At 42.5% G+C, this 26,344-nt stretch overlaps 1 protein-coding gene across 1 annotated transcript in view; it reads left to right on the plus strand.

Moving 5' to 3' along the window:
- Positions 1–26,344, plus strand: part of RALGAPB (Ral GTPase activating protein, beta subunit (non-catalytic)) — a gene marked incomplete at its 5' end in the record, with an annotated part of 69,448 nt that overhangs the window by 19,898 nt on the left and 23,206 nt on the right. Inside the window, 11 exon segments of the mRNA XM_009995660.1 lie at positions 3,897–4,028; positions 5,156–5,334; positions 8,632–8,780; positions 8,891–9,107; positions 15,762–15,963; positions 17,123–17,290; positions 18,334–18,448; positions 18,699–18,846; positions 21,379–21,443; positions 22,117–22,249; positions 23,753–23,919. Coding sequence (XP_009993962.1) covers positions 3,897–4,028; positions 5,156–5,334; positions 8,632–8,780; positions 8,891–9,107; positions 15,762–15,963; positions 17,123–17,290; positions 18,334–18,448; positions 18,699–18,846; positions 21,379–21,443; positions 22,117–22,249; positions 23,753–23,919 — 1,675 coding nt within the window.

Consider the following 26,344-nt stretch of genomic DNA (forward strand, 5'->3'; position numbering starts at 1 on the left):
AACCCCCCCCCCCAGCCGGGTGTTGTCTGGACACTGTCTGAGGGTGCCCTCAATCCCCTCATCCAGATCATGGATAAAGACACTGGACAAGACTAGCCCCAGCACTGAGCCCTGAGGGACACCACTGGTTACCAGCCACCAACTGGATTTGACCCCGTTTACCACGACTCTCTGGGCCCTGCCACCAGCCAGTTTTGTACCCAGTGAAGAGAACACTTGTCTGTGCCACGATTCACCAGCTTCCCCAGGAGATGCTGTGGCAGATGGTGTCAAAGTCCAGGTAGACAACATCCACAGCCTTCCCCTCACCCAACAGGTGGGTCACATGGTGATAGAAAGAGATCAGGTTGGCCAAGCAAGACCTCCCTTTCATAAAGCCCTGCTGGCTGGCCCTGATCCCCTGGCTGTGCCACACTTGCCATGGGAGCTCCCTCAAGATCAGCCTCTCTATGATCTTTCCTGGTGCTGAGGTCAGGCTGACAGGCCTGGAGTTCCCCAGATCCTCCTTCTAGCCCTTCTTGTAGATGGGGTCACATTAACCAGCCTCCAGTCCTCTGGGACCTCCCCTGTTGACCAGGACTGTTGATAAAAGATGGAGAGAGGCTTGGTGAGCTCCCCCAGCAGCTCTCTCAGGGGGGGTCCCATCTGGCCCCAGAGACTTGTGGGTGTCCAGGTGCAGAAGCAGATTGTTAACCACTTCCTCCTAGATGATGGGAGGTTGTTCTACTCTCCACCTCTTGGTGGAACTAGATTAATTGTTGAGGGTCTGAGTCTCTTCCCATTTCTCCTGAGACGTCACTAACCATTTCCATAAAATTAAGGTGTATTTGGCTGCTGCACAGTGAAAAATTCAATAGCATCCTTTTCTGCAGGGTTTATTCTAACTGAAAACTTTGCTCTTGAATTACGTTTCAAAATTTCAAGTGTGGGTAGGGTTTTTTTTCCAGGTTATGTAGCTACTTGTTAAACCTGTGGGAAATAAAGCTGCAATACAAGTTCTGCCTATTTCCCACACGCTTTCTGTAGCTATTTTTAACTCATGAGATGTCTTGTTGCATAACAGAAAATATTTTATGATTCACTGATCCGAAAAGAACAGCTCTGTCTCAAAACATGCGTTGGTGTTCTGCTCCATGCACTGTGCCACACTTTATCTTCCAGTGTTGGCCAACAGTCTTGGTTCTGTTGGTGCACAGTAAACTGCAGGTTTTCTGTTATGTTTTTGTCTGCTGGTCAGGAATGTTGGTTTTTGCCTTTTATGTGAAAGCTGAACTCCTTTGAGGCTAAATTAAAGTTCAGTGGTATTTTAAGCTGCACTTCTGATACTCCAGTGAAGCTCCAGCTTCAAGTAGTTTAAGTGTTGGTTTAGTAAGCAGTTTTCTGAGTTGGGTTGTCAGCAGTAAGCTGAGAGCTGACCTTTCCACTTAGAAACATATGGAAAATCAGACTTGGACACATGTATACTCGTGCAGAGTTAATCTGTGTGCACGGCTGGATGAAACCGGGGCCTTGTCTTGCCATACCCGTAGATCCATCTTCTACCCATCTAGGGTGCTTTAGGTCTGTTTTAACTGTCTTGGATGTGTGGGTTGTAATATCTTTGTTTTCAGTCATTCTTGAAAATGTCCCAAATTTCAGTTCAGATTCAGTCGTGCCCCTTAAAGCTGACTTATTGCAGCTCGTGAGGGGAGGAGTGTGGAGCAGTCCAGCCAGCTGCAGAGCAGAGCTGTGGGCCAGAACCACATGGGCTATGCCCAGACTTCCCTGGGTCTGTCAGTGGGTGATTCCTCAGCACAGACCTGCTGTGGGGTGATGCCTCTGGGGCATTGAATGTAAATGGATGCTGTGCCATCCATGTGGCATTCTGGAAAGCAGTTGCTGCAGGTGTGTGTTCTGGTTTGGACCTGAAGCAGGCCTCATCTCCTAAAGCTCACTTGCTTTGCTGTTCACACTAGTTGCTATGGTAGCTTGTGATTCCAAACACACTTTTTAGTATATTTTGTGTTAGTTGGCTGCAAGTTACTGCAGTGCCCAGTGCTGGGAGAAGGGGAAGGTGGTCATTCAGCCTGTTTAACTCCTGGTTTAGGAGTCAGATGTAGACTTCTGCTCTCCTCCTGTTTCTCCTAGTTATAATAACTTTATCTCTGAAAAACTGTCTTTACAAATGATCAGTGAAGAATGGCACATACATTGTCAGCAACTCTTAGCTTAGAAATAAGGATGCAATAACTGAAGCAAGAAATGGTGCTAAAAGTGAGTTTAGCTTATGAGAAGCCAAAAACTGATTTCTGGGAATGCTAGGATATTGGGAAGGTGCAACTTGGATCATTTCTGTCCTGTCAGAGAACACAAAGATTAGGTTGATCAGGGAAATTGATCTATAAGAAGAGGACCTGGGGGTGCTGGTTGACAGCTGGAAGAACATGAGCCAGCTTGTGCCCAGGTGGCCAAGAAGGCCACCAGCATCCTGGCCTGCAGCAGGAGCAGCGTGGCCAGCAGGAGCAGGGAGGTGCTGGTGCCCTGTCCTGGCACTGCTGAGGCTGCAGCTCCAGCACTGGGGGCAGTTCTGGGCCCCTCACTGCAGGAAGGACTTGGAGGGGCTGGAGCGTGTCCAGAGGAGCTGCCAAGGTGGTGAAAGGTCTGGGGAACAAGTCAGACAAGGAGCAGCTGAGGTAACTGGGGGATGTTTAGTTTGGAGAAGAGGAGGCTGAGGGGAGACCTCATTGCTCTCTACAGCTGCCTGAAAAGGGGTTGTAGGGAGGTGGGAATTGGGCTTTTCTCCCAAGTTAGTAATGACAGGACCAGAGGAAATGGCCTCAGGTTGTGCCAGGGGAGATTTAGATTGAATATTAGGAAGAGTTTCTTTACTGAAAGAGTGGTCAGGCACTGGAACAGCTGCCCAGGGAGGTAGGTGGTGGAGTCATCATCCCTAGAAGGATTAAAAAAAACATGGAGATGTGGCACTTCAGGGCATGTTCTCATGGGCATAGTGGGTTTTTTGTGGGTTGTGTGATGGTGTTGGTTTTGTAGGGTGTGTGGTTATGGTTTTGGGGGGAGAGGCGGTTTGTGGTGTTTTTATTTCCCTCCTCCTGGGTTGACTGTTGGACTTGGTGATCTTAGAGGTGTTTTCCAACTGTGACAAATCTGTGGTTCTGTGAACTTTGCAAAGCTGGGGATGAACCTGAGGTCAAATCAGGCAGCAGTGGCTCAGTGAAGCTTATTGGTGACTCATCAGGTAGTAAGAACACTCCTGGAGAAAGACCTCCATTTACCAAGCCTCATGACATGGAATTGCTGTGAAGCAGGTTTGCTCTTCACTGTTCCAGAGCTCCCAGCTTCTGAAAAACATGGTGCATCTTTTTGGAAGAGCTTGCTGCTGTATGGATGGCAAATCCTGTATTGCTTGTAGGAGGGCGTTGAGTCCTCCTTGGTTTAAAATGTGCGGCCTCAGTAATTTAGCCTTTAGACCTGTAACCTCATGTGACTTGCTGGTGTCAGTGGACACTTTTTTTCGCTAAAAACCCTTGAGAATAAGGAGTTCAACTAATTTTTTTTACATTTTATTTTATTCCCCTCTCCCTTCCTTACATAACATCTTGTCAGTTACGTGTCTGCCTGTGTAAATTGCTACTCCCTAGTTAAGCAGAGGGAGAGCTGCTCTGGGGTGTGACACCCTGACAGCTCTGATGTGGCTTCACCTCTGGGCAGACTCCAAGGCTCTACCTTCAAAGGTATAAGGGGACTAAATAAAATAGGGTTCTCTAGGAAAACTTAGGATGTTGTATTGTTGCTTGTGGGCTCACCTGTGGGCTACTGATAGCTTTGAGGCTCAAATGCACTGTGAAATTTTGGAGGAGTATTAACTGAGTGACAGATCTTTCTGACCTGCTTTCCAGATTGCTGCGTTTCACGTATGGACCTTCATTTCCTCCATTTAAAATTCCTGATGAAGATGCTGGTCTGATTCCCCCTGAAATGGATAACGAGTGCGTTGCACAAACGTGGTTTCGCTTTTTACATATGCTGAGGTATGGTAACCACAGCCCTCCTTTCTTCACATCCCTGCATCATTTCTATACGCTTGCAATGTATTTGCAATTTGAAACATTTCTCTGGAGATGGCTAATATGAAGCACTAAATAGAATAAAGTGTGAGAGACTCCTCGTACCAGTGCCCGTGCAGCAGGCCAGGGCAAGGCTGTGAGTGGGTTGGTCAGCTGGGAACTCTGACTCTGTCCGAATGTAAGTTGGTTCATTCAATGACCAAGTTTTTAGCTATTTGGCATTTTGGAGAATCTGAAAAACAAGACTTCAGTACAATTTTGTTTCTCTGGGATAGCAAACAGGAAAAGCAGAACAATAGTTCCAAGATATGTGTACTGCTTCCATTTATTCTCCAGAGTCTTAAATTTAACCTACAAAAGATTATTTTTAAAATGGGTGTATCTCTTTGTTTCTGTGAAGAAAGCTATACAGTTAATTTTAACATCCATGTTGCTCTTCCTAAAATACACAACAGAACCAAGTGGCATGCTTGGTTTTAAGGATTCTTGAGAATGGCATGGCACTGATGTTCTGAACAGCCAGCATAACAACCTTTTTATAAACATTGTGTACTAATTAAAGCTATGTAAAAGTTACACTGTTCAAAATCTACCTCATAACTCACTTTAAAAGAATCTCTTATTTTTCTTCATTTGTGATAGTCATGTCACTTGTACTGTTCAAATCTTGGAATTGCTGTTGGAGGCTTTGTATGAGTCAGGAAAAATTCCTCCAAGTCTTATAACCCACTCCTAATTCACTGCTTACCTTTTGAGAATAATTGTAATAGGAACCTCTTAAACTGAGTTCAAAAGAGCTCCTAAGTAATTAGTCTTACTGCAGCAGTGGGATTATTCTATCAAGTGTATGTTTTGGTTCATTGTGTCTTAATAAAATTATTCAATATGTTTGGGTAGTGTTTGAAATTAAGACAACCAGGAAAGGAAAAACTACTTCCTATGTTAAGTATCAGCCAGAAATACATGGATATTGGGTGCTGTTTTGTGTTGTTGTTATTGAAATGCCTTAAATTATTTCATCTTTGGGTATTTTAAAACTCCAAACAGTTGTTCTTAAACTGACTAAAATCTATTTTGCTCTTTGTGTGCAGTAATCCTGTGGATTTGAGTAACCCAGCCATTATTAGCTCTACCCCCAAATTTCAGGAGCAGTTTCTGAATGTGAGTGGGATGACTCAAGAACTGAATCAATACCCCTGCCTTAAACATCTGCCTCAAATATTCTTTCGTGCCATGCGTGGGATCAGCTGTTTAGTGGATGCATTCCTAGGTAATGCTTTTGTCTTACCTGTGAATAGCTAGGAATAGTAACTTAATTGTTGTTTTATTCTCTTTAAATCTGTCCTCTACATAAAATATAGGCAGAGCAACTTACCATTTGCAAGTATATCCTGGCATGGATAAGAAAGGAGACCTCAGGTTACTTTTAAGTGACCATCTGTGTACAAAATACTGATACTCAAATGTAGATGGCCTTAGTTCGAAATGCAAAACAAATAAATCTGAAGTCTAAAATAAACCTAGCCATCTCTTCCCCAAACAAGGCTTCTTTCTCTTTTTGTGTAACCAACAATGCAGATGTTAGAGCACTGGCCACTTTGTTTATAAACATGGTGGCATGAGCTGTGTGCAGTGCCTGGTTCTATAAGGTAGTGAGTTTTAACTCATCCTCAGATCTTCATATTCCAAGTGCCAGTTTCACTTAGTGTACAGTTCATGCATGACTAGTACAGCTGAGAAGATAAGCTGGGTGCTTTGTGTCTGCTGGTAAATGAGTAGCTCAGAGTTGACTGAAAGGTAACACAGATGTGAGCACTGGCTGTAAGCTTTAAGTTACACTGTCTAGCACCTGAAATCCAAGGCATTACTCCTAGTATGCTTCAGACTTCCTAGAAATTCTTCAGAGATAACCTGCTGTTGTAAACCCTGAAGAGCTGTCTGTCTCCTACTGCTTTTTTACTGAAATGTGTGCAAACAAATGTTGTCATCTGCCAGAAGTGTGAGCTGATGTGAGGCTGCAGGAGACTTGAACAGATACATAGACTGTGTTCAGGAAAGAAATTGGCTGTGGAATCCGTCAGCTTTTGCATCGTGTTTGTCTCTTGGAAAAAACTCAGTGGGTCAGTCCTTTTAAGCAAAGCACCTCAAGATACTCCTGATACACTGAATTAGAAGACTATTTTTGCCAGAAATACATTCTGTGTTTCTGTACAAATATGACAAGGAAAAGGTTTATGGATACTAAATTCCTTAAGGTTTTGTCACTATGGAATTTGCTTTTGTAGAAATAGCTTTTCTTAAAAAATTAAGTTATATAAAAGAGCAAATGGTAATTTTTCATAAACTTAATAGTGAATCATGAAACCTGCTGTGTCCACTGTGTTCTTCCATATGTCTTGCCACCTATCTTAAGGAATTTTAATTATGGCTTTTTACTAATACCAGATGAGAGATTTTAAATACTCAATAGTCAAGTAATATAATGATTTGTCAAAGGAAGATTATATATAAGCAATATATGGTCCAACCTTAAGGAAACAACCTCGTTATTCTGTCAAACTCTTATCTTCCTACCTTTGAGAGCAGAGTTTGACAGTCTACACTGAAACAGTAAAAAATGTCCAAGTAAAAAAAAAATCTACCAGAATTGGTAGAAAATGTTCCTCTGAGGTGCCTTCTACTGGCTGTATAACCTAAATTAAAATTCTTTTGAAAAAGCTATTAAATATAGTATGTATTGAGGAGAAAAACTCTATATCCAATGTTTTTGTGAAAGTGTGGTTAGTAAATAATTTTCAGAGAATAAAATAGTTTGTCATGTAAGACTCACAAAGGAGGGACCTTGCAGTGGAGACAGAAGCTGAGCAGCTGTTGGCTTTGCCCAGTGCCTGCCCCTCTGCTGGAAGAGCTGTGGTAGTGAATTGCTCTTGGGCCTTAAAATAATCTTGAGTTCTTATCTGAGCCTTTTAACCCACTAATGGTGTGACAGTCCTCTTGGTGGTCCATGTCTGGCTGTCTGAGGCTCCATTCCCACTGGGGTGACAAGGATCACATACACAATTCCTTGTCTGGATGTGCAGGAGTTGGCATCTGGGGTGAGGTCTTCCACACTGGTCAGTTGTGGAGAGCTTCTGTGGCAGCCCCAGCTCTCCTGTAAGCATGGAAGGAGCTTTGCTGTCTGCATGAGCTGTTCATATGATGTTGGTATGATGGAGACTTAAGACATCTGAAGATTTTGTGTAGCAAGTTGAAACATCCAGAGTGATGGGACCACAGTTAGAGTTCAGAGCCAGAGACTACAGACTGTGATGCACTCAGGCACAGGACAACTCTTGGTGAAAATAAATTGAAGCTGCAGGTGGGGATGTAAGACTGTGCTCAGACAGACTCTAGAGCTGAATAGCATGGTTTGGGTTGGAAGTGACCTTAAAGATTATCAGGATCCAACCCCCTTCATGGGCCTACCTCCTACCAGACTAGGTTGCTCCAGGCCCCATCCAACCTGCCCTTCAACACCTCCAGGGATGGGGCAGCCACAGCTTCCCTGGGCAACCTGGGCCAGTGTCTCACCAGCTTCACACTCAAGAATTTCCTCCTAATGTCTAACCTAAATCTCCCCTCTTCCAGTTTTGATGCATTACCCTTTGTCCTCTCACTACAAGCCCTTGTCCAAAGTCCCTCCCCAGCTTTCCTGCAGCCCCCACCTTGCCCTCACTAATTGGACAGCTATTTATACAGTCTCCCTAGGTTCTTGAATGTTGGGGAATGGTTTGAAATAGTGTTTCCTGTTCTCCCAAATGTCTGTAACACTGTCTGGCAAAAAATCATTCAGGTTGGAAAATACCTCTAAGATCATCAAGTCCAACAGTCAACCCAACACCACCATGCCCACTAATATCCCTTCTGATTCTGACTGGGAAGAGTAGCTTTATACACCATGAATGTTTCCCTGAAGCTGGGTAGAGACTGATCTAATGTCCTGCTGCTGCCAGAAAAATTATAGCTTGCTCTGCTTCCTTATCCCATCTCTTGTTCTGACTTAGTATTTGTTCAGCAAGCTGATTCAGCTCACAAATCCAGCAGAAAACTGCATGGGGGATGAGTTTAATCTTTATTTAGTGATTCAAAGTGGCTTTGAAGGGTCAGGTGCTTTAGAGCTGTCTCAGGACATGGGAGGGATGGTTGGGAACGGCAAAGGTGAGAGGCACCTGACTTTTGGCAGGAATGAGCTGTTACACTGGCTTTGGCAAATGAACCTTGCCCCTTTCCCCTGCCTCCTTCTACAGTTGGTCCTCCCACGTGCCATTTCCCACCTTCTTCAGGTGGAGGGTTCTTTGGTGGTTTTTAGCTACTTGCTTATCTAATGCAAGCAGAGTTTTCTTTTGTTTGTATCTTAATCTCTGCTAATAGTAAAAGAGGAAGGGTGTTTTTTCTGACCGCTGCTGTTGCAGGGAGCAGGTAGGACAGCCAGTCTGTTTACAGAAGGCCCAGATGCTTTCTGGCTGGGCTGCTGTGGAGGAGCCAAAGGATCTCTTGCTGAAAGTTTGCTTTATTTCCTGGTCTACAGGCATTTCCCGACCCCGGTCAGACAGCGCCCCCCCCACGCCAGTGAACAGGCTGAGCATGCCCCAGAGCACTGCCACCAACACCACTCCGCCCCACAACCGCAGGCATCGGGCTGTGACTGTGAACAAAGCAACGATGAAAACCAGCACTGTGAGATTTCATCTTCTGTGTTTAAGTAGCTGACCCTTTTGATCATTTCCCCAATCAGAGGAAGTAATTTCCTTGCTTCTAGGAGCTGACATGTTGTTCTGTTCAAACAGGTAACTACTGCACACACTTCAAAAGTGCAGCACCAACCCTCCTCCACTTCTCCACTCTCTAGCCCAAACCAGACCAGTTCTGAGCCACGGCCACTACCAGCTCCTCGCAGGCCAAAGGTTAACAGCATCCTGAACCTCTTTGGATCCTGGTTGTTTGATGCAGCATTTGTTCACTGTAAACTTCATAACGGGATAAACAGAGACAGCAGCATGACTGGTAAATATTACTGAACAATATATATGTATATTCCTTTTCCTTGGTTTATTGACATTTCCTACCTGCAAGATTAACATATGCATAACAAAAAAATGATTTTGAAGTGCTGTGTTGTGGTTAACCCCTCCCAGCTGAGCTAGCACCTGTTATTAGCCAAGCAGGTGTTCAGAGGCTTTAAAATTTAAAAAAAAACACCCTTTTTACTACTAAACACTCCCTTGCTCTAACAAGCATGCCAGTCCCAATTATGCTAGTGGAAATTTTATTAAATGAAGGAGATAATGTGATAAAAGATTCTACTTCTTAATTTGAAATCTGCAGGAGTATCTCTCTGAGTGAGTAATAGCAACTTTTTATAGTGACTCTTAAGCATTTGAAAAGTTGTCAGAAATCACTCCACATGGTGCACAAGGTGGTTCTTAGCTTTGTTTTCAGAGAGTGTTATGAAAACAGAAGTCCTTAAAATAGAAAGTGGAGTTGCTGCCTCTCAGGGATGGTTGCTACATGTTTCCATGTATGGTTTGATACTTTGGTTTTCTTCAGTCCTTAACTGGTAGATTTATTTTGCCTGCTATGCTTTGCTCAGCTTTGGAGGTTGGATGTTTAGAGACATGACAGCAGCATCAGTGCTCTGCTCAGACACACTTTTTAGTGCTCTTCTTCCTTTTGGTGATAATATTCAGAAAAGAATAAACTTGCTCTCTCCTTGCATTTTTCCTGTTCTTCATGTAGTATTTTGAAAGTCTGCTCAGCTCTTCCAAGAGATCTATGCATCAGGAGTTCACTGGCCAAAGTATGAGAAACAAGAGGAAGAGGTTTTTCATAGCAAGTGGGATTTATAGCAAGACTTGACAGCAGCAAATCTTGTATGTTGTGTTAGAAATACCTGTGTGCATGCAGTGGGTTTAGGGTTTTGGATCTGTTAAAGGTGGGTTCAGGTATGCAGCACTTGGTTTTTGAAAGTGTTTGTTGGTAGATTTCTGTGGTAGCAGGTTCCCTCTGTGAAAGGCCTATGACACATTGCTAGGGAAATAGCTGGGCTGAGGAAGGCATAATTTGAGGGTCTGTTCAGCTGCATAGGCAGTTCATGTATTTCTGTATTTAATGCTTTTTGGATCAATTGGATCCTTTTGCTTTTGACATAACCTGTATCTTCAGCAATTTTGGTGTAGTGCTTGACCCGAAGAAGGTGTCAGCTGAGGTGCTGCTTCTTTAAGTGTCAGCTGTAAACAGAGGTGTTGTGATTCTAGCAGAAGTACACACTCATCCAAAATTAAAATGATTTACTTCCTTGAAAGGGTTCCAGGGCCTTCTATTCATGTATGTAATGTCTGAAGTCACCTAATAGCAGTCAGAAAATTGCTGTATCACTTGTCTTGCAGAGGGATTTAGTGCCTTCCTGAAAACTGGAAGCAACTGTTTGGAAAGCACTTGGTTTTGTTCCTCCTCCATGCTCTTCTATAGTGCAGTCTTGGAATGTCACAGGTTCTGCCATTCACGGGCAACTGTGGGTCAGAGAGAACTACATTAGTGAAAACTCAGGAAGCTGGCTGTGCTGTGTCCTGCTTTTCTAGCAGTTTGGAAGGCAGAATTAACTTATGGAATTCAGCCAAGTGCTGCCCTTCCAGGGTGCCGTGGCTGGTGCTACCACTGCGTGAAGTACTGGCCACAGTGGCCAGGCTGTCAGATGAGAGCAAGCTGAAGGTGGATCCAAACTGCTGAAATTTTGTAGACAGGCACTGAAGTCAGATTGTCTGATTTATCCTTCTGGATAAATCATTTTGCTCAGCCTTTGCATTAGGGGGGAGAATGTAGCAAGACTTGCAGAGGGCTGGTCTCCTGCAGTTCCTGTTGGAATGAAGCATCAGTGTCTTTTAAATCAGGTTTAAGTCCAAACTGAAAAGCTTCTGTTCTAGGGAGTCTCATCTGTGAAGCCTCCCGGTGAAGTCTCTTCCTCCTTGAACAGTGTGAGGCAGGGCTGATGAAGGGGCCCAGGAAGGTTGTACAATGTGCTCTCCCTCCATCACACAAGAAGGGCCTATCATTTACATGTTGTGCTTTTCCACCTGGCTCTGCTTATGCTACCCAAGAGGGCAGCAGGGAAGGGACAGTTAGTTACCACAGTCCCTACCCTTGGGAAAGAGGACAGAAGATTTCCCTTTGGCTGCAGGTTGGCTGTAGGTACGTAATGGTCCATCTGCTACACCCCGTAGCCTGGTACAGTAACACTTCTTACATTAACTTGAATATTCTTGCCATGTTTGGCACTGCTGTTGATAACCTTTGCATCAGCTTCAGGAAGCACTATTGTTTTTATGGATGCTTTAAATATTTTATGATTGGGAAGTGTCTGCACTTAAAATCAGCTTTGCTGTGGAGCATTGTCTTCCACTGGCCCACAGGGCACTGTTTTTCTGTTGTATCTGGCACTGCAGCTGTGTAAGATCTCAACAGCTTTTAACCCTTCTAATGGTCAGGTTTTTTCAATGCCATGCAGTTAAGAATTCCTTCTCTCATAGCTCTTTGATACAATTTCTCTGCTTCATTGCTGGTTAGCCTGAGGATCATTTCAAAAAAGAAAGAGGTGAAATATCTTGATAAAGGTTGCTCCTTGGTCCTGCAGAGAGATCCCCTGCCCAGGGACCCATTTCTGGAACACTGTTATTTCTAGTGCATGTTTCTTATTTCTCTTCTGTCGTGTTCTCAATGAGAAGATGCAAGACTTGATTTCTGAAGATATAGTCACAAGCTAGCTACCTATCTGCCTTTGCTTTTCTCCTTGTCCTGGAGGCTCACATGTCTGTCTTCTTGAACTCTTCAACCTCCAGAAAGGGAGTCAAGAAAACTGTGCAGCTTTTTGTATTTCTGAGCTGAAAAAATACCTGAATGGGTGGAAGGGTAACTGAACTTGTTCTACTTGACTCTGCTTTGGAAGACACTGACTGTATCATCTCCAGAGCTCCCTTCCAGCCTCATCTCTTCTCAGGTTCTGTCAGTATAACTGCTGCCCCACTGCTGTTCAGTTTTCTGTCACCTTCACATGTAAACATCTTGAACCAACCCTTGCACAATTCACGATAGTTGAACTTATTTCATGCTTGTGGTTCTTTTGTTTTGTTGGTCTCTTTTTGCAAGAGAGAATTGTTCTCTCCCACAAGATTAGCAGGAGGTCATCTGTATACAGCTGAGTACTGATGGAGTTTTTCTCCTGGAAAGCAGTCTTCCTGTTTGCTCTTTGAGCCCTGTCTTTCAAGATAGTCTTGTGCTGGTGTTTGGATTCTGAAGCAGAACTATAATCTTACCATTGTTGGTGTGATGCTTTTGTGCCGCATGTGTCCTGTGTCAGGTTTTAGTTTCTGCACCAAGACCTTGACGGTGAAGAACAGCAGGCAGCTAATGCACATGACTATTGTGGTGAGAGAGGAAAGAAGATCTGTTTGAAAATGCATAGCTGGTTTGAAAGGAGCTGGATCCTGCTGGTGTAGTCTTTACAATTAGGTGGCTGCATGGAATCTATTTGTTAGTGTGGCCTAAAGAGCTCCTTCTGATTGGTACATGAGAACCCCTTCATAAGAAATTTGCTATGAAGCCTTTTTGAAGGTAACCCTGAACATGACAGCTGTGGAGTGTGTGCATAAGTTGAGGTGATTTCCCTGGCAGGATGTGTTCCAGTTAGACAAACTCGGCTGTAGGGCTCATGCTGCTACTCACTTGAGCAACTTGTGAGAATTGGGAGAGGCTCAGGAGTACCTTGTGTGAGCATTTCAGCAACTGAGTCTTCCAATGGCCTCGTTGATGGGCTCCTTCTTTATTCTGTACACCTAACTCAGTCAGTCACAAGCCTTGCCAGGTCTGTGCTTCAAAGCAGCTACATGAGTCTTGCTCAGAAGGTTTGCTGTGAGCACCCAGGTGCTGTTGGCAGTGGGGGAGCCTTGCTGTATAGTGTTACCCTCCTCTCTTCTGACACTACTCTCATTAATATTAATGTCCCAAATAATGTTTCTGGGGGTCTAGAGGAAACTGTAAGAAGCCTTGATTTACGAACATCTTGAATGTTGCTGAGAGGCTTGGTCACAGGCCTGGATCTGACCCTGCATGCTCAGAGAAGCCGCTCTGATGAGGTGGTGACATTCTGTCCTGGCACATGTCTACTGGGGTCTTGCCTCTCTCCTTTCTCTGGAGATTGTTTTTGGGATGTTGATGTTTCTGGCGGTGTTCTGCCTTTTACTGCTGCTTTGGGAGATGGTTGGTCTGGTGGTCAGAGGAGGCATGTCTGGCTGCTGTTAGGTGCTGCTAGCAACTTGAGTGAGGGAAGAAGGGGCTGTAACTTGGCCAGGACCAAACTCATGGTTTGGAAACAGAAGTCTTGCTGTGGCTCTCAGGTGAGTAACCTTCCCTGTGAGGGAGAGGCTGAGTCACAGGAGCCTTAGGGCAGCCTGAGTCATACACCATCCCCTGTGCAACCCAGGGAAATGGTCTTGAGCTGGGAAGGGTTAATGAGTCTGGTAAAGAACTGATGTACATTGATATGAACAGCTCTAAATCTTACTAGTATTTTGTAACTTTTTGTTCATTGTTTTGCATGGTATTTTCAAAACCATAATTTTGGACCTGAATGCCAATTTCCTGTGTGTTTAACAAGCTTGCTGTATCTATCATAAAGCTTTTAATCTATTTTTTAAAAAGCTAAAAGCTGCTTAACTTATATTACAATTTCACCATCTTAAAAGTATTTTATAACTACTGCTGTCCTTTGATTTGTTTCCATTTTATTTCTATTATCTTGCAGCATCTTTTATCCAAATTCTTCTTTCTTATAAATCTTGTAAGTAGGAACCAGTAGCTTTTCCTTAATTGCGGTCATGCTTTTCTTTTTCCATAATCCCATGTTTTATTTGTAAATTCATTCTCATTGTCTCTTGTAGCTTTTGCACTTTTACTTGAAAAAAGACAATTATTTTGTGTGTGGTTTTGAATGGGGAGGATTGCTGGCAAAAGCAAATTAATCTGCCTGAATCAGTCCCATCTTTTCTGTACTTTAGTCTGTGGTCATGTCATGAGTTTCAGGACTTTGCACTAACCATGTTTTTTTTACTTAAAGCTTATTTTACAGACCCAGTGTTTGATTTGTATGCATTGTGCATGTAGTGTTTTTTTCCAACTACAATATATTGCTGGATAGCTTATTTAGGATGAAAAACGGCTCATGGGAAGATGCATAAAGATTTGTGCTTATTTGCTACTTATAACAATTTGTACGGTAACAGTAGCTTAAACCCCAAATTTAAAGACAAAAAATTAAGACTAGACACTTGTAACTAGAATGTTTCATTAAAAAAAAATAATAAAACAACATCCCCCATCTGTAAATTAGTAAGTTTTCCAGGTGTCAAAATGGTAACAGGCCTTTGTTGGCAAGAGTGACTGTGAACCTGGTGTTCCCCAGTGTTCCAGGCTGGAGATAGAGGAGGATCTGGTGGAACTTCATTGGGCTGATTCTGTGAGGAGCATGTTATCTACTCTTTGGTTTTGTGGCTTATACAAGTTTTGAAAATCGATATAGTCCTTCACTAAAAATAAGAAGGAACATGCAGGCTGATTCTGTGAGGAGCACATGTTATCTGCTCTTTGGTTTTGTGGCTTATACAGGTTTTGAAAATTGATGTAGTCCTTCACTAAAAATAAGAAGGAACATGCTCTTTCTGCCACTAGGAATCCAAGAGTGCAGTTGCTTAGGGAAAAAAAATGAAAAAATAAATCACATTGAGCGCAAGATTCCTTTTTGGAAGCCAGGAAAGCGAGCAGCCTCCTGCACTGTGTGCATGTGGTACTGATAGGTGGAAGGAGACCAGATATCTCTCTAGAAATACATGAATTCAGCTAGTTTGGAGGGGCAGGGCCATCCTGCTGGGAGGGAGCATGAAGCTTAGCACAACCATATCCCATATAGGGAACAGCAGGGCTCCTGGGAGACTTCCATGAAGCATGTTGTGGAATCAGGAGTAGGAGAGGACCAGCCTTCCTGCTGCCTGCTGTTGGGGACTGTCTAACCTCAAATTTGGTGATTTCAGTAGCCATGTGAGGAGAGAGGGACCAGATCAGCATAGTGGGTTTCAGCATTTTTTTCTTTCTGATATGGTTCCTTTCTACTTTTGAAATTATTTTTTTAATAAGTAAATTTATACAACAAAATGGGATCAAAGCAGCTTTGTTTTCAGAGCAGCAGAAGAGATGAGTTGGCAGGCTGAAAATCATGGACTTGTTTGGAGGTCACAGTAGTGGCACCATCTAAATGTGTTTTTGCATTTTAAGGCAGCAAGGCAAGATGGTGCTTCATTTTTCTGAAGATGAGAACTAGGTGAGGGAAGATCCTTGTCCTCCAGAGGGGGTAGGAAGCTAATGCTGGCTAGAAGTGTACTCCTCCCAGCAGAAAGTTGGGACAGGCTCTAGACTGTAAAGGTCATTTGTTGTCATCCTTATAAAGACCAAAAAAAAGCTACACCCACAAATACTTTCTAAACAGAGGCACTAACTCAAATGCAGTGAACTAACAGCTTCAACTACTAAATTGGACTTGATCTTTGTGTCCAGGATCCCATGAGCCTATTGCAGATGCTGACAGAGGCAGTGAAATGGTGTTTTTTCTCTTCCCAGCTATAGCAACTCAAGCTAGCGTGGAGTTCCGCCGGAAAGGATCCCAAATGTCCACAGACACAATGGCTTCCAACCCCATGTTTGATGCCAGCGAATTCCCAGACAACTATGAAGCAGGAAGGGCAGAGGCATGCGGGACACTGTGTAGGATATTTTGTAGCAAGAAGACTGGGGAGGAAATATTACCAGCTTACCTATCCCGGTACTAACCTATCTTCCAGTTGCTTTCTTGGTGTAACTTCATGGTGCAAATTAATTCCCAATTAATACCGTTCAGTTACTGTCTGAATTCTGTGTTGCCAGTTCAAAAAACCTGGTTAGCCTGCAGGTGCTGTAGGCAGGGATTGCTTGCTAAGCTGAACGGCGAATTCTTTCATCTTCTCATCATGCTGGTTTTCATTGGGTTTTCTTCAAGTTCTAGCTGCAGGGAAGTCCCTTAAGGTGTCTCCCAGCTGGAAGGAATGTTGTCTTTTTTATATTTTCTTGCCTCTCATATTCTTGGTTTTTTTTTGTCTGAATCTGAATATTGTTCAGATGGAAAAAAATAAGTGTGCAGACTTAAGACTTTGTACACTTTATTAATCTGTTAAGGGTCTTGTGTTGCGAAACAGAACAGTGGGATGGAATGTGTTTGTGGGTTGTTTAGGTTTTTTTCTTTGAGTATAGAAATGCACCAATATTCCATTATTTATACCAGTTGTGTTCTGAACTACCTAGATCGATAGTTTTGTTTCTAATAAGATAAGGCAGTGTTGCCTATCATATGGTCCTTTATTCCTAAATTTTTATTAAGTGCAATGGCAAAAGCCAGAGGCAGAGAATCCGCTGAAACTGTTCAGGTACATTTGGCCCAGATGGCATAAACACTTCTTGGAAGACTGAACTATTTAATTCTTGCATGTTGCAGTGTGTTGTGTATAGATAGTTCTTGTTGCTCTTACCCAGTCAGTGAGGTTGCTCTCTGTTTGCAAGCATTTTAAAAAGGAAAATAAAGGGGATACAGTGTTTCTAACAAGGAACTGCAAAAGAAACAAACTGCTCTGTAGAATGATGGCCAGCTGGGTTCCTGCCCCCCTGCTTTTCATTTGAACTGGTGTTGCTGGATGTTTCTTGTTCTCCAACTTGCTGATCAGTGTATCCTGTCCTGTTCCCCCCAAAAGATTTCACAGTAGTTGTCTTGTGTTGAGCAGTTAAAATTAAGGTCTCACTCCCATCTTACATGGGGAAGTGTTTCTTAGGTCTGGTGTTAAAACTTAATTTTATGTAGAAAATATCAAATAATGGCTGCACATTCATGTTCATGTGGGATGCTGATGCTTTTTTGTTTGTGCAAATAATTTAATCTTATCTTTCTTTGTCAGATTTTACATGCTTTTAATTCAGGGTTTGCAGATAGCAGATTTCGTTTGCCACCCAGTTCTTGCCAGTGTTATTCTCAACTCCCCTCCTTTGTTCTGCTGTGACCTGAAAGGGATTGATGTTGTGGTTCCTTATTTCATTTCGGCTCTTGAAACTATTTTACCTGACAGGTAAATTGCTGTTTCCATGTAAATATAATCAGAAATATGGGGAAGTGTTTATTTTCTAGGGTTTTTGTTATTCCTGAGTCGTTTTCACTGATAGAATTCTGTAATGTGAGCCCCATACTATGCAAGTATTTGATAGTCATGATAGCAGTACTTCATAAACTCTAATGTTTAATTTTATTTAATGCCATTTTCTTTAAAGCAATAGTTGTGCTTATTTTAAATGAAATACGTGAGTTGTGTTATCTACGTATTCACTGATGGAATGCAGTACCTGTACAGGGAGAAGGAGTGATTTGGCTGAAATATATTGAAAGCCTACTGATTTTTAAGTAAAATTTCACAGGATATTAATCAGGGGCTGTTACTGCAGTAGATTCATTGAGAGTAATCTTACACAGCATTATACAGAAAAATGGATGATTTAGACGGACTGGTGAAATTGGAGTTGGTTCTGAAACAGAAAATACAACCTGACTTGTCAGAGCTTTATTGATTTGTGGATGTTTTGCAAAGTAATACTGCTCTGTGCATGCCTTCTTCACCATATGTTTTATGTACTGCATTTTGTTTTGAAGTTCTGCAGAAAATATTATTTCTTTTCTGGGCTTAAGTCTGAGCCCCTCCTTCTTTTGGTTAAGGTGTAGCAGTAGAAATAGCTTGTGTTTGATGCAATGTGCAAGAGCATGTCCTGCAGGGCTCTGATAACCCTGGGTGGGTTGGAGTTTTAGTAAGACAGTAGAGGCTTGTGACAAAAACTTCCTGCTCTAAAGATGCAGTATGGGAATAATACTTTAATCTGCTCATTGCTTTTTGTATGGGGTAGAGAATCCTTAGCAAGGGATGGTTTCTGCATGAATTCACTGTGTTATTGCTGCTGTTTAAAAAAAAATTAATAAGAAACCTGAGCTTGGGAAGAAGCAGCTACGTTCTACTGCAGATTATTGAAGACCACTGGGTGGCTGGATATGTAATTGTAACTTAATTCAATTTTGCTTCCAATTCCTGTGGAAAGATGATTAACTGTATGATTCTTTGATTTGCAGAGAACTCTCAAAGTTTAAAATCTATGTAAACCCCACAGAACTAAGAAGAGCTTCAATTAACATCTTGCTGTCTCTGTTGCCCCTCCCTCATCACTTTGGAACTGTGAAGTCTGAGGTAGTTAACGTCCCACTTTGTTTTGCGTTTCATTTTTGTTTTCATGTTTATTTCAGAGTGGGATTGGGATGATTTGTGTGGGTTTTTTTGTGTTCTATTTAGCACTGAAACTCTTCCAGCAAGTGTTTAGCAGTGAGACTATATTAAAAGTTGTCAGTAGCAATGTGTGCTGTACATACTGACTTGTGAAGCCAACACCACCCTGTTGTGATCTCTAATTGATACTGAAATGAATGTATTTTTTCTTCAGGTTGTCCTGGAAGGCAAATTCAGCAATGATGACAGCTCAACATATGATAAGCCAGTAACCTTCCTCTCCTTGAAACTGCGGCTTGTGAATATCCTTATAGGAGCTTTGCAAACGGAAACAGATCCCAACAACACCCAAATGATACTAGGTTATTTCAACTTTTTAATTTATTAACTGCTCCAGAAGTGTCTGTCTTAATCTGTCCTGGAAAAATATGGTTTATTAGTCGTGTAATCTATATGATCTCCCTTGTACAATGAGAACATCTTGAAAAGCCTCACATTTTTGTTAACATAATCTCTTTTTTCACAAATGTGGAATAGTACTTGAAAAATAGAGGTGGAAGTAAAACATTCTAACTGAAAAAAGTCAGTCATAACTAGGAATAAAAACAGGAAAAAACATTGTTTTAGTACTAGGAAGGATTCTTGACTAATAGGTTACAGGGAACACTTCAGGTTTTGGCACAATTAACCCTAGAAACAAATTGAAACACTGGGTGAGCAGTGGTCCAGCACTGGCAGAGTACAGATGCCACTGGTTTAGCACTGTGTAAATCCTCAGACTAAAGCTTTGAAATAGAGTTTGGAGATGCCTGGTTGTTTGGCAACGAACTGTCCTTTGAGGTTGTGGGTGTATTGACATTATTCTGCATACTCAGACAGTAGAAACTGAAACTTGGATAGTGAATAATCTGTCAAGCTAAATAAATTTTCACACCAGTAAAAAAGAAAATGTTCTTGCCTTTCATACTCCCCCTAACCCCTCTTGTTTTTTTCTCTTTATTTAGAAGTGCCTTTTTCCACATTATGCTTTTGTCCTTCAGTAATTACAATACCCCTTTCCTTTTCCGTGTCTAAAAAGGAAACAGACTTATACTGTGGTGGGAGGTGTCTGCCTTGTTTGGGAAGACAGAGCCTGTCTGACTAATAGGGCAGGGAAGGGAACTGGCATGAGCAGCCAAGGGAAGGGAAATTTACTTGCTGTGGTTAAGATAGTTCCTTTACTAGTGGAAGACTAGGAGAAAATTATTTGAAAGAATAATTTGCAGCTGCTGCTGGTGAAGGGATGAGGGTATTGAATCCTCCCAGTGAGTCCCACAGAGCAACCAGTGCATGGGGGCCTGCACAGCTGGGGAACCATGGGGTGATGCTCTGCTAGATCCTGCCTCTGTGTCCTGTACACCTCTGCTGAGGTCTGGTGTTGGCATCCAGCTGCATAGATGCTCTGCCTCAGATGGTTTTTACCATCACTATTTCCATGATAATTCATACCAGTCCATCTCACCTGTATCTCCTGTTAATCCCCTGTTTTTGTATGTGAAGTTATTTCCTGCTGGTTTTGGTTGGGACAGATTATGAACCTCCATTTCTGCATTTCATATGGCAAGTGTTGTTTTCCTAAGCACTTGTTGCTGGGAGGGCAGAAAACTAGAATTGATGCTGCCAAGTGTGTCAGTGTCAGCCTGTTACAGGTCTGACCTTACTGGTGCTGTCCTTGTATGGGGATGGTGCTGCCAAGCAGATCCGGGCTGTTCATGCTAGCTGACCTAAGGCACCCTGAGTGCATCTGCAGTTTTAATTTAACAGTGTCACATTTGCATGTAGTTACTTCTCCTGAGATGGAAGAGATAATTACCTGCTGGCTAGTTTGGGTGCACTGGCGTTGGCTACCTCTGTGCTTAGAGCTTCAGCCTTTCAATACAGAATTTTGGGGACTGATGGAAGATAAAGCACAGAAAGTGAGAGACTGGAGATTATTTCCAGATGGACAGAATGTCAGTGTATCCCACCTCAGACTGTGCCTCCTCATTTAGGAAGTTTGGTTTATATTTTAGCCAAATTAGAGTTAGAGCAATTTTTAATTTGCTCTACAAACCCATAAATTATCAATGATGTAAATATTAGCCTTGATTTTGGTTTTTGTTGTTGGTTTTTTGGTGAGGCAGGGACAGAAATGGCTTTATGAAAACACCACTCACTGTGTCTGGGTGGTTTGGTCATTCACTTCACTGGTCACAGATCAGTACCAGAACAAACATGATCCCTTGTGCTGGTGCCTTAAGCGTTGCTGAATAGACCAGACATTATTCACTTCATCTTCCAGCAGGTTGTTGTCTGTGCTACTACTTGGTGAAGACTTGAAAGCATGTTTGTGTTTGCCTTCACCAGTTGCCTTTTGGTTCCTAATGGCCGGACTGGGGAAGGGAGCCTCTGGGTGCCAGACAAGGATGCAGCCAAGGCCAGCACTGTGTAACCCCCAGGGTGGCTTTCGACTAGGCAGCTCATTTTAGCTCTCTGTTATCTAACAAATACTGTTATTTTATTCACAGAATAAGTAGATATCCTTAAATACAACCTGGGTTTTAAATGAGCACAATCTGATGGGAGACAAGGGACAATTTAAGCCCTTCTGTGGGACTAAAAACCTTCTGAACTGAGGAATTTGAAAACCCCACATTCAAAGCATTTTTTAAATAGCTGAAAGCACCCTATCTCAGCACTCATCTGCTTCAGATGGCCAAGCCTGAAGCAAATCCTTTTATAAAACTATAATGTAGAGTTTTTTTATAAAACCGGATGGTGTTCCTGTGTGTTAGGCCTTCAGTGGTGCTTTGTGAATTTTAGCAGTGAATGTTCTACTGCAATCTTTAGTTACCTTCTTCTATCTGATTCTACAGGTGCAATGTTAAATATTGTTCAGGATTCAGCACTGTTAGAAGCCATTGGCTGTCAGATGGAAACGGTGAGTGTTTTGTGTTTATGAAGTTCCCACCTCAGAATTAGTTACCCATTTTATCTGCTGTTGGAAGGTGCTCAGTTGGCATCTTGAGGGCTGATTGTCTGTTTTGTTTCATTGTATCTGAGAGCATCCTCTGGCATGGGGAGCTCTATTCAAAAAATCGTCATAGAATCACAAACTGATATGAGTTGGAAGGGACCTTAAAGCTCATCTAGATCCAACCCCCCTACATGGGCAGGGACACCTCCCACCAGCCCAGGCTGCTCCAAGCCCCATCCAACCTGCCCTTCAACACTGCCAGGGATGGGGCAGCCACAGCTTCCCTGGGCAACCTCTTCCAGTGTTTCACCACTCTCACAGTGAACAGTTTCCTCCTCATGTCTCACCTAAATCTCCCTCTTCCAGTGTTAATCCATTCCCCCTTATCCTCTCACACCCTACCCTTGTCAAAAGTCAACAGTTGGTTTCTGAGCTGCAGGCACACACTGCCTGCTCATGCTGAACCTCTTGTCAACCATCACTCCCAAGTCCTCCACTTCAGAGTTATTTTCAACCCAATCTCCACCCAACCTGTGTTTGTGTTTGGGATTGCCCTGACCAAGGTGCAGAACCTGCACCTTCTCATCATTTCATTTCAAAATCTTCTCATCGCTCAGAACTGACTTTCAATTTGCAGAATGGTGGTGAAAATAACCTCTTCAAAAGCCACAGTCGAACCAACAGTGGCATTAGCACTGCGAGTGGTGGCAGCACAGAGCCCACAACACCAGACAGTGAGAGACCAGCACAGGCCCTTCTGAGGGATTATGGTAAGGGGAGCTCTTTTGGAAAGAAATGCAGTCATCAAATGTCAGAGTGATGTTTTATATGGTTTGTTTGTGTTCCTAATCCTGGCTAACACATGAATGTGCAGGGGTATTTGGAACCCAGGGTTGGTAGCCCCTTGTTCAGTGCCAGTTTGTGCTCATGTGTGCATTTTAGTTGCTTGGGTTTAGTCCTACTAAGGGACTCTGTGCACTTTTTAAAAGTAAAGAGTGTCAAAGCTTATAGAAAAGGAGGTGTTGGCCAACTGTTGTACTTCAGCATATGTTTTCAAGACATTTAGTTTTCATGGACAATAATGGAAGAAACTTAAGCCAAGTTTAAATTAATTGCTCCATGCATTTTGGTATTAATTTCTATGATTATGAACCTTTCCAAATGCTTGCCAGACTTTTGCAGCACCTTTTCTTAAACTGTATTTAAAGACCATTTGGGGAATTTCTGCTTTTTAGAGCAAGCAAACAGAATGCTTGTGATGTGTCATTTGCTATAACAAGAGAATTTCTCAGTTAACATTAGTTTGCCATGTCTTGTACAAGCATTTTTGAGTCTTTGTAATAAAGTCCATGTTCTACTAAATTTGTGTGTGGTCAAACGTCAAGAGCCTGGAATTTAACTTGCTCCTTTGGAATTCTTCAGTTTAACTGATAATGAGCAAATAAATGTGAGAGCAGATCACCTTTATTATATTGTAGCCTAGGTTGAAAACTCTGTTCTCACCAAGCAAAAATGTTTTTGTTTTTTTTTCTTTAGTTGTATAATTAAGGAGAGAAGGGGAATTAGCAGGAAAGACTTCAGTAATTTTTAGGGATTCATATAAACATGTGTCTCACCAAGCAAAAATGTTTGGGTTTTTTTCTTTAGTTGTATAATTAAGGAGAGAAGGGGGATTAGCAGGAAAGACTTCAGTTTATTTTAGGGATTCATATAAACATGTGCCTTCCCTACAGGGTTTGTTTGAAGTTATTAAAGTCCTAGTTTTCAGCACACCATTTGAATTGTGTGTTTAATTCATATGGGTTTTCATTAACAAGTCCTTGTAAGAATATCCCTTTGTAATGTTAAAAAAATCTTTTAAATGTTTGACTTACTAAATCTTTAAACTGAGATGTAATTCAAATGATATTTTTGCAATATATTAATTTTGGTTTTTTTAAAATTTCCTATGCACAGAAGGGAAAGGTGTATGAAAATTATTGAAAGAATCTGAAGCTGGATGCTTCAAACAAGAGAAAGCTGAAAATAACAACTTGTCTTTTTTATAAATACAAGAATTGAGCTAAGTTAGTTGGAATGTGTGTGTATAATGTCAGGGAGCATCTGTGCAAAAGTGTCTGACCAAATTTCTAGATTCTGAGTTGTGTATAATTTAATTTTCTGTGTGTATTGTGGCTGCTTTGTCTTGTGCTTTGCTTATTGTCACTAATGCTTAGTTATTTTCCCTCCCTGTGGCCTGTGGTACTGGGGTTATATCCTAGCTCTCAATACAGATACAGCTGCTGGGCTGCTCATACGCAGCATTCACCTGGTCACCCAGAGACTCAACTCGCAGTGGAGGCAGGACATGAGTATCTCTCTGGCTGCACTGGAGCTTCTCTCTGGACTGGCAAAGGTGAGAGGTGAAGTTCTTTAGGCTCTGGACTCTTCTCAAAGGGTGGTTACAGTCCTGGTTAGGTGAAAGTCATGCTGCCAAACATCTGCGTCTCTCAACAAATGTTCTGTTTGAACAGGAAAAAAAGCAACACTCCCTTTGTACTTCATTTTCCCCTAGTGTAAATGCTCTGTGGCTCAAACCTTGTGTGCCCTGTAAACGTCCTTGGGTTGAAAGCAAAGCTCTGGGTGACTCCTTCAGGCACACGTGGCTCTGCTGTACCTTTCCGGCTGGGTTTGTTCAGCTCCCTGGTGGCTCCTAACCTTTCTCGTGGATTCCTGTGTGTGTCTGGTTTGGGGTTTTGGTTTGGTTTTTACACAAGGGGATGCATCTGCCATGTTAGGCTGCACAGTTGAGGAAAGACTTTCCACTTAGCTTCCAGTAGCAGCCCAGGAGCTTCGGCCCTTAGTTTTCAACCCCACTGTGAACCATTTCTCACAGCTTCACTTGGTTGGTGGCCAGTCAGTCTGGTCACTGTGGAAGCAGACTTAGAAACAAGAGATTCTGTTACTGTAGTGACAGACTGCAAATAGGCCAGGATATAAATCAACTTAATTGCTTTTTTTTTTTTTTGTAAATATTGTATCTGCTTTTCCCCTTCCCAGCTTAGAAATAGATTTCTGAGCTTAGAAAATGGTAGTGTGTTTCTAATGTGAAGGTGTCACCTTCTTCAGAGCTTTATCTGCACACAGTGCTTTGATTCAACAGCAAATCACTGATCTAAAGCCACTGAGTTTTTTTGCTGAGAAGTGAAATGCCCTTTTCTACTTGATTGCTCTTGTCCCCAGGCTGGATTTCATGACATTTTTTAAGCAATAGTTCAGTGTATGAACAACAGCTGGGATGGCCAGGAGTGACAGTTCAGCATTTCCTGTCGTATTCCCCTGGGATCTTGACACATCCTTGAAATCTGTGTGTCTCAGGCATTTTCAAGAGCATGGAGTCAGCAATGAGCCATATTGGACTGGGTGCTTATTTTGTTACTGCAGCAGCATGAGCTGAAGGATGCCTTTGAAAGTGTTCTGCAATGAATTGATGTGTGGTTATTGGGTCCTATTGGGCATCATGCAGAACCAGGGGCTCCTGCAGCTTCTCTGGCTAAGCCAGTTTTACTTCCTTTTCTTACCTTGCAGTGAGATGGGAATGTGAAAATATATTATCTTTTCAAATGCCTGCTCAGGTTAATATTAAATATTGTAATCTTTGTATAATTCCCATGCAACTGAAGAAATTATTCCTCTGTGATATCATGGATATTTTTCCCCTTCATAACAAAGAGGGTAGAAAGTGATCACCTCCTACTGCAGAGTGGAGAACCAGCTCTGCTTGTGCCTTTGAAAATGACAGTTCCTAAAGCCCTTCCCAGGTTAGAGGCTCTCCTGTCTTGTGTCTGTTCAGCAGCAGGTTATTAGTGGGACTTGGTACATTAAAAAATTCTATTTCCTGCCAGAGTGCTGGCTCACCAACCTGCTTTTCATAGGCTCATTTTGAGGGGACTCTATTTGCTGTAGATCTTGTGCTTCTGAAGGACCTGCTGCCTTAATCTGAGGGTCTGAGTTGTGTCCCCCCCACAACTGCCTGGCTCTGGGGTCACCAGCAAGAATATCTCCTTAATGATTTAAGCTTCATATGGGATTGTCAAATGCTACAGAGTAGAAAAATCTGACTTAAACTGACTGTTCCTGTGCCAAGTCACAGGTTGAGAAGAAAAGAGAAACTGAGTCCTGCAGTTTTATGCTGTAGATCCTCATGCCTCTTCACTACCCTGCCACTCTGAAGCCTTGTTCTCTGCAGCCCTGAGTTGGCAGAGAAGCTGAGAGGTTTTTGCACAGAGCTTGGGAAGAAGGGTTATTGTTGTTTTTTTTGCCAATCTGCTTCTCTCAGGGTGGGCTTTGTGTCCCTTTCTCACTGGTGACAATTACTGTGGTGGCAAAACATGCCTAGGGGAAAGTGATGTGAGCAGAATGAAGCCTTGTGGAAGGGAGACTTGGCAGTGATTGGGTTCACAGAGATACAGGATGGGCTGCTCTGGCTGGAGGAGAGAGGTACTGCAGAAAATAGGTTTCAAATGTTAGTTTATTCACCTTGCAATTACTTTCTAATAAAACCATATTATAGAACTGTCAAGATTGGAAAAGACCTTTAAGATCACTTTTTTTATTGGTACCACTTCTGCTCGGGGAAACCAAGCCATGCAATGTGGTGGCATCTTAATGCAGCATTTATTTCCTTTAAGTTTCCTTGTCCATCATTGTTACATATCTTTACCCCCAACTTTCAACCCGTAATCATAAAAGAGCTCAAGCGTTTATTCCCGTCTCTTAAAACCGCATTTAAAAAATGCTATTAAAACCAATTTCTCCTCCAAGAGATTGCTGTGGAGGGATTCTCACCCTGTCCTGTGTGCTTCCCTCAGCTGCAGGTGGTGGTG

The sequence above is a fragment of the Chaetura pelagica genome, unplaced genomic scaffold, assembly GCF_000747805.2.
Source record: "Chaetura pelagica isolate M959 unplaced genomic scaffold, ChaPel_1.0 scaffold874, whole genome shotgun sequence".
NCBI lineage: Eukaryota > Metazoa > Chordata > Aves > Apodiformes > Apodidae > Chaetura > Chaetura pelagica.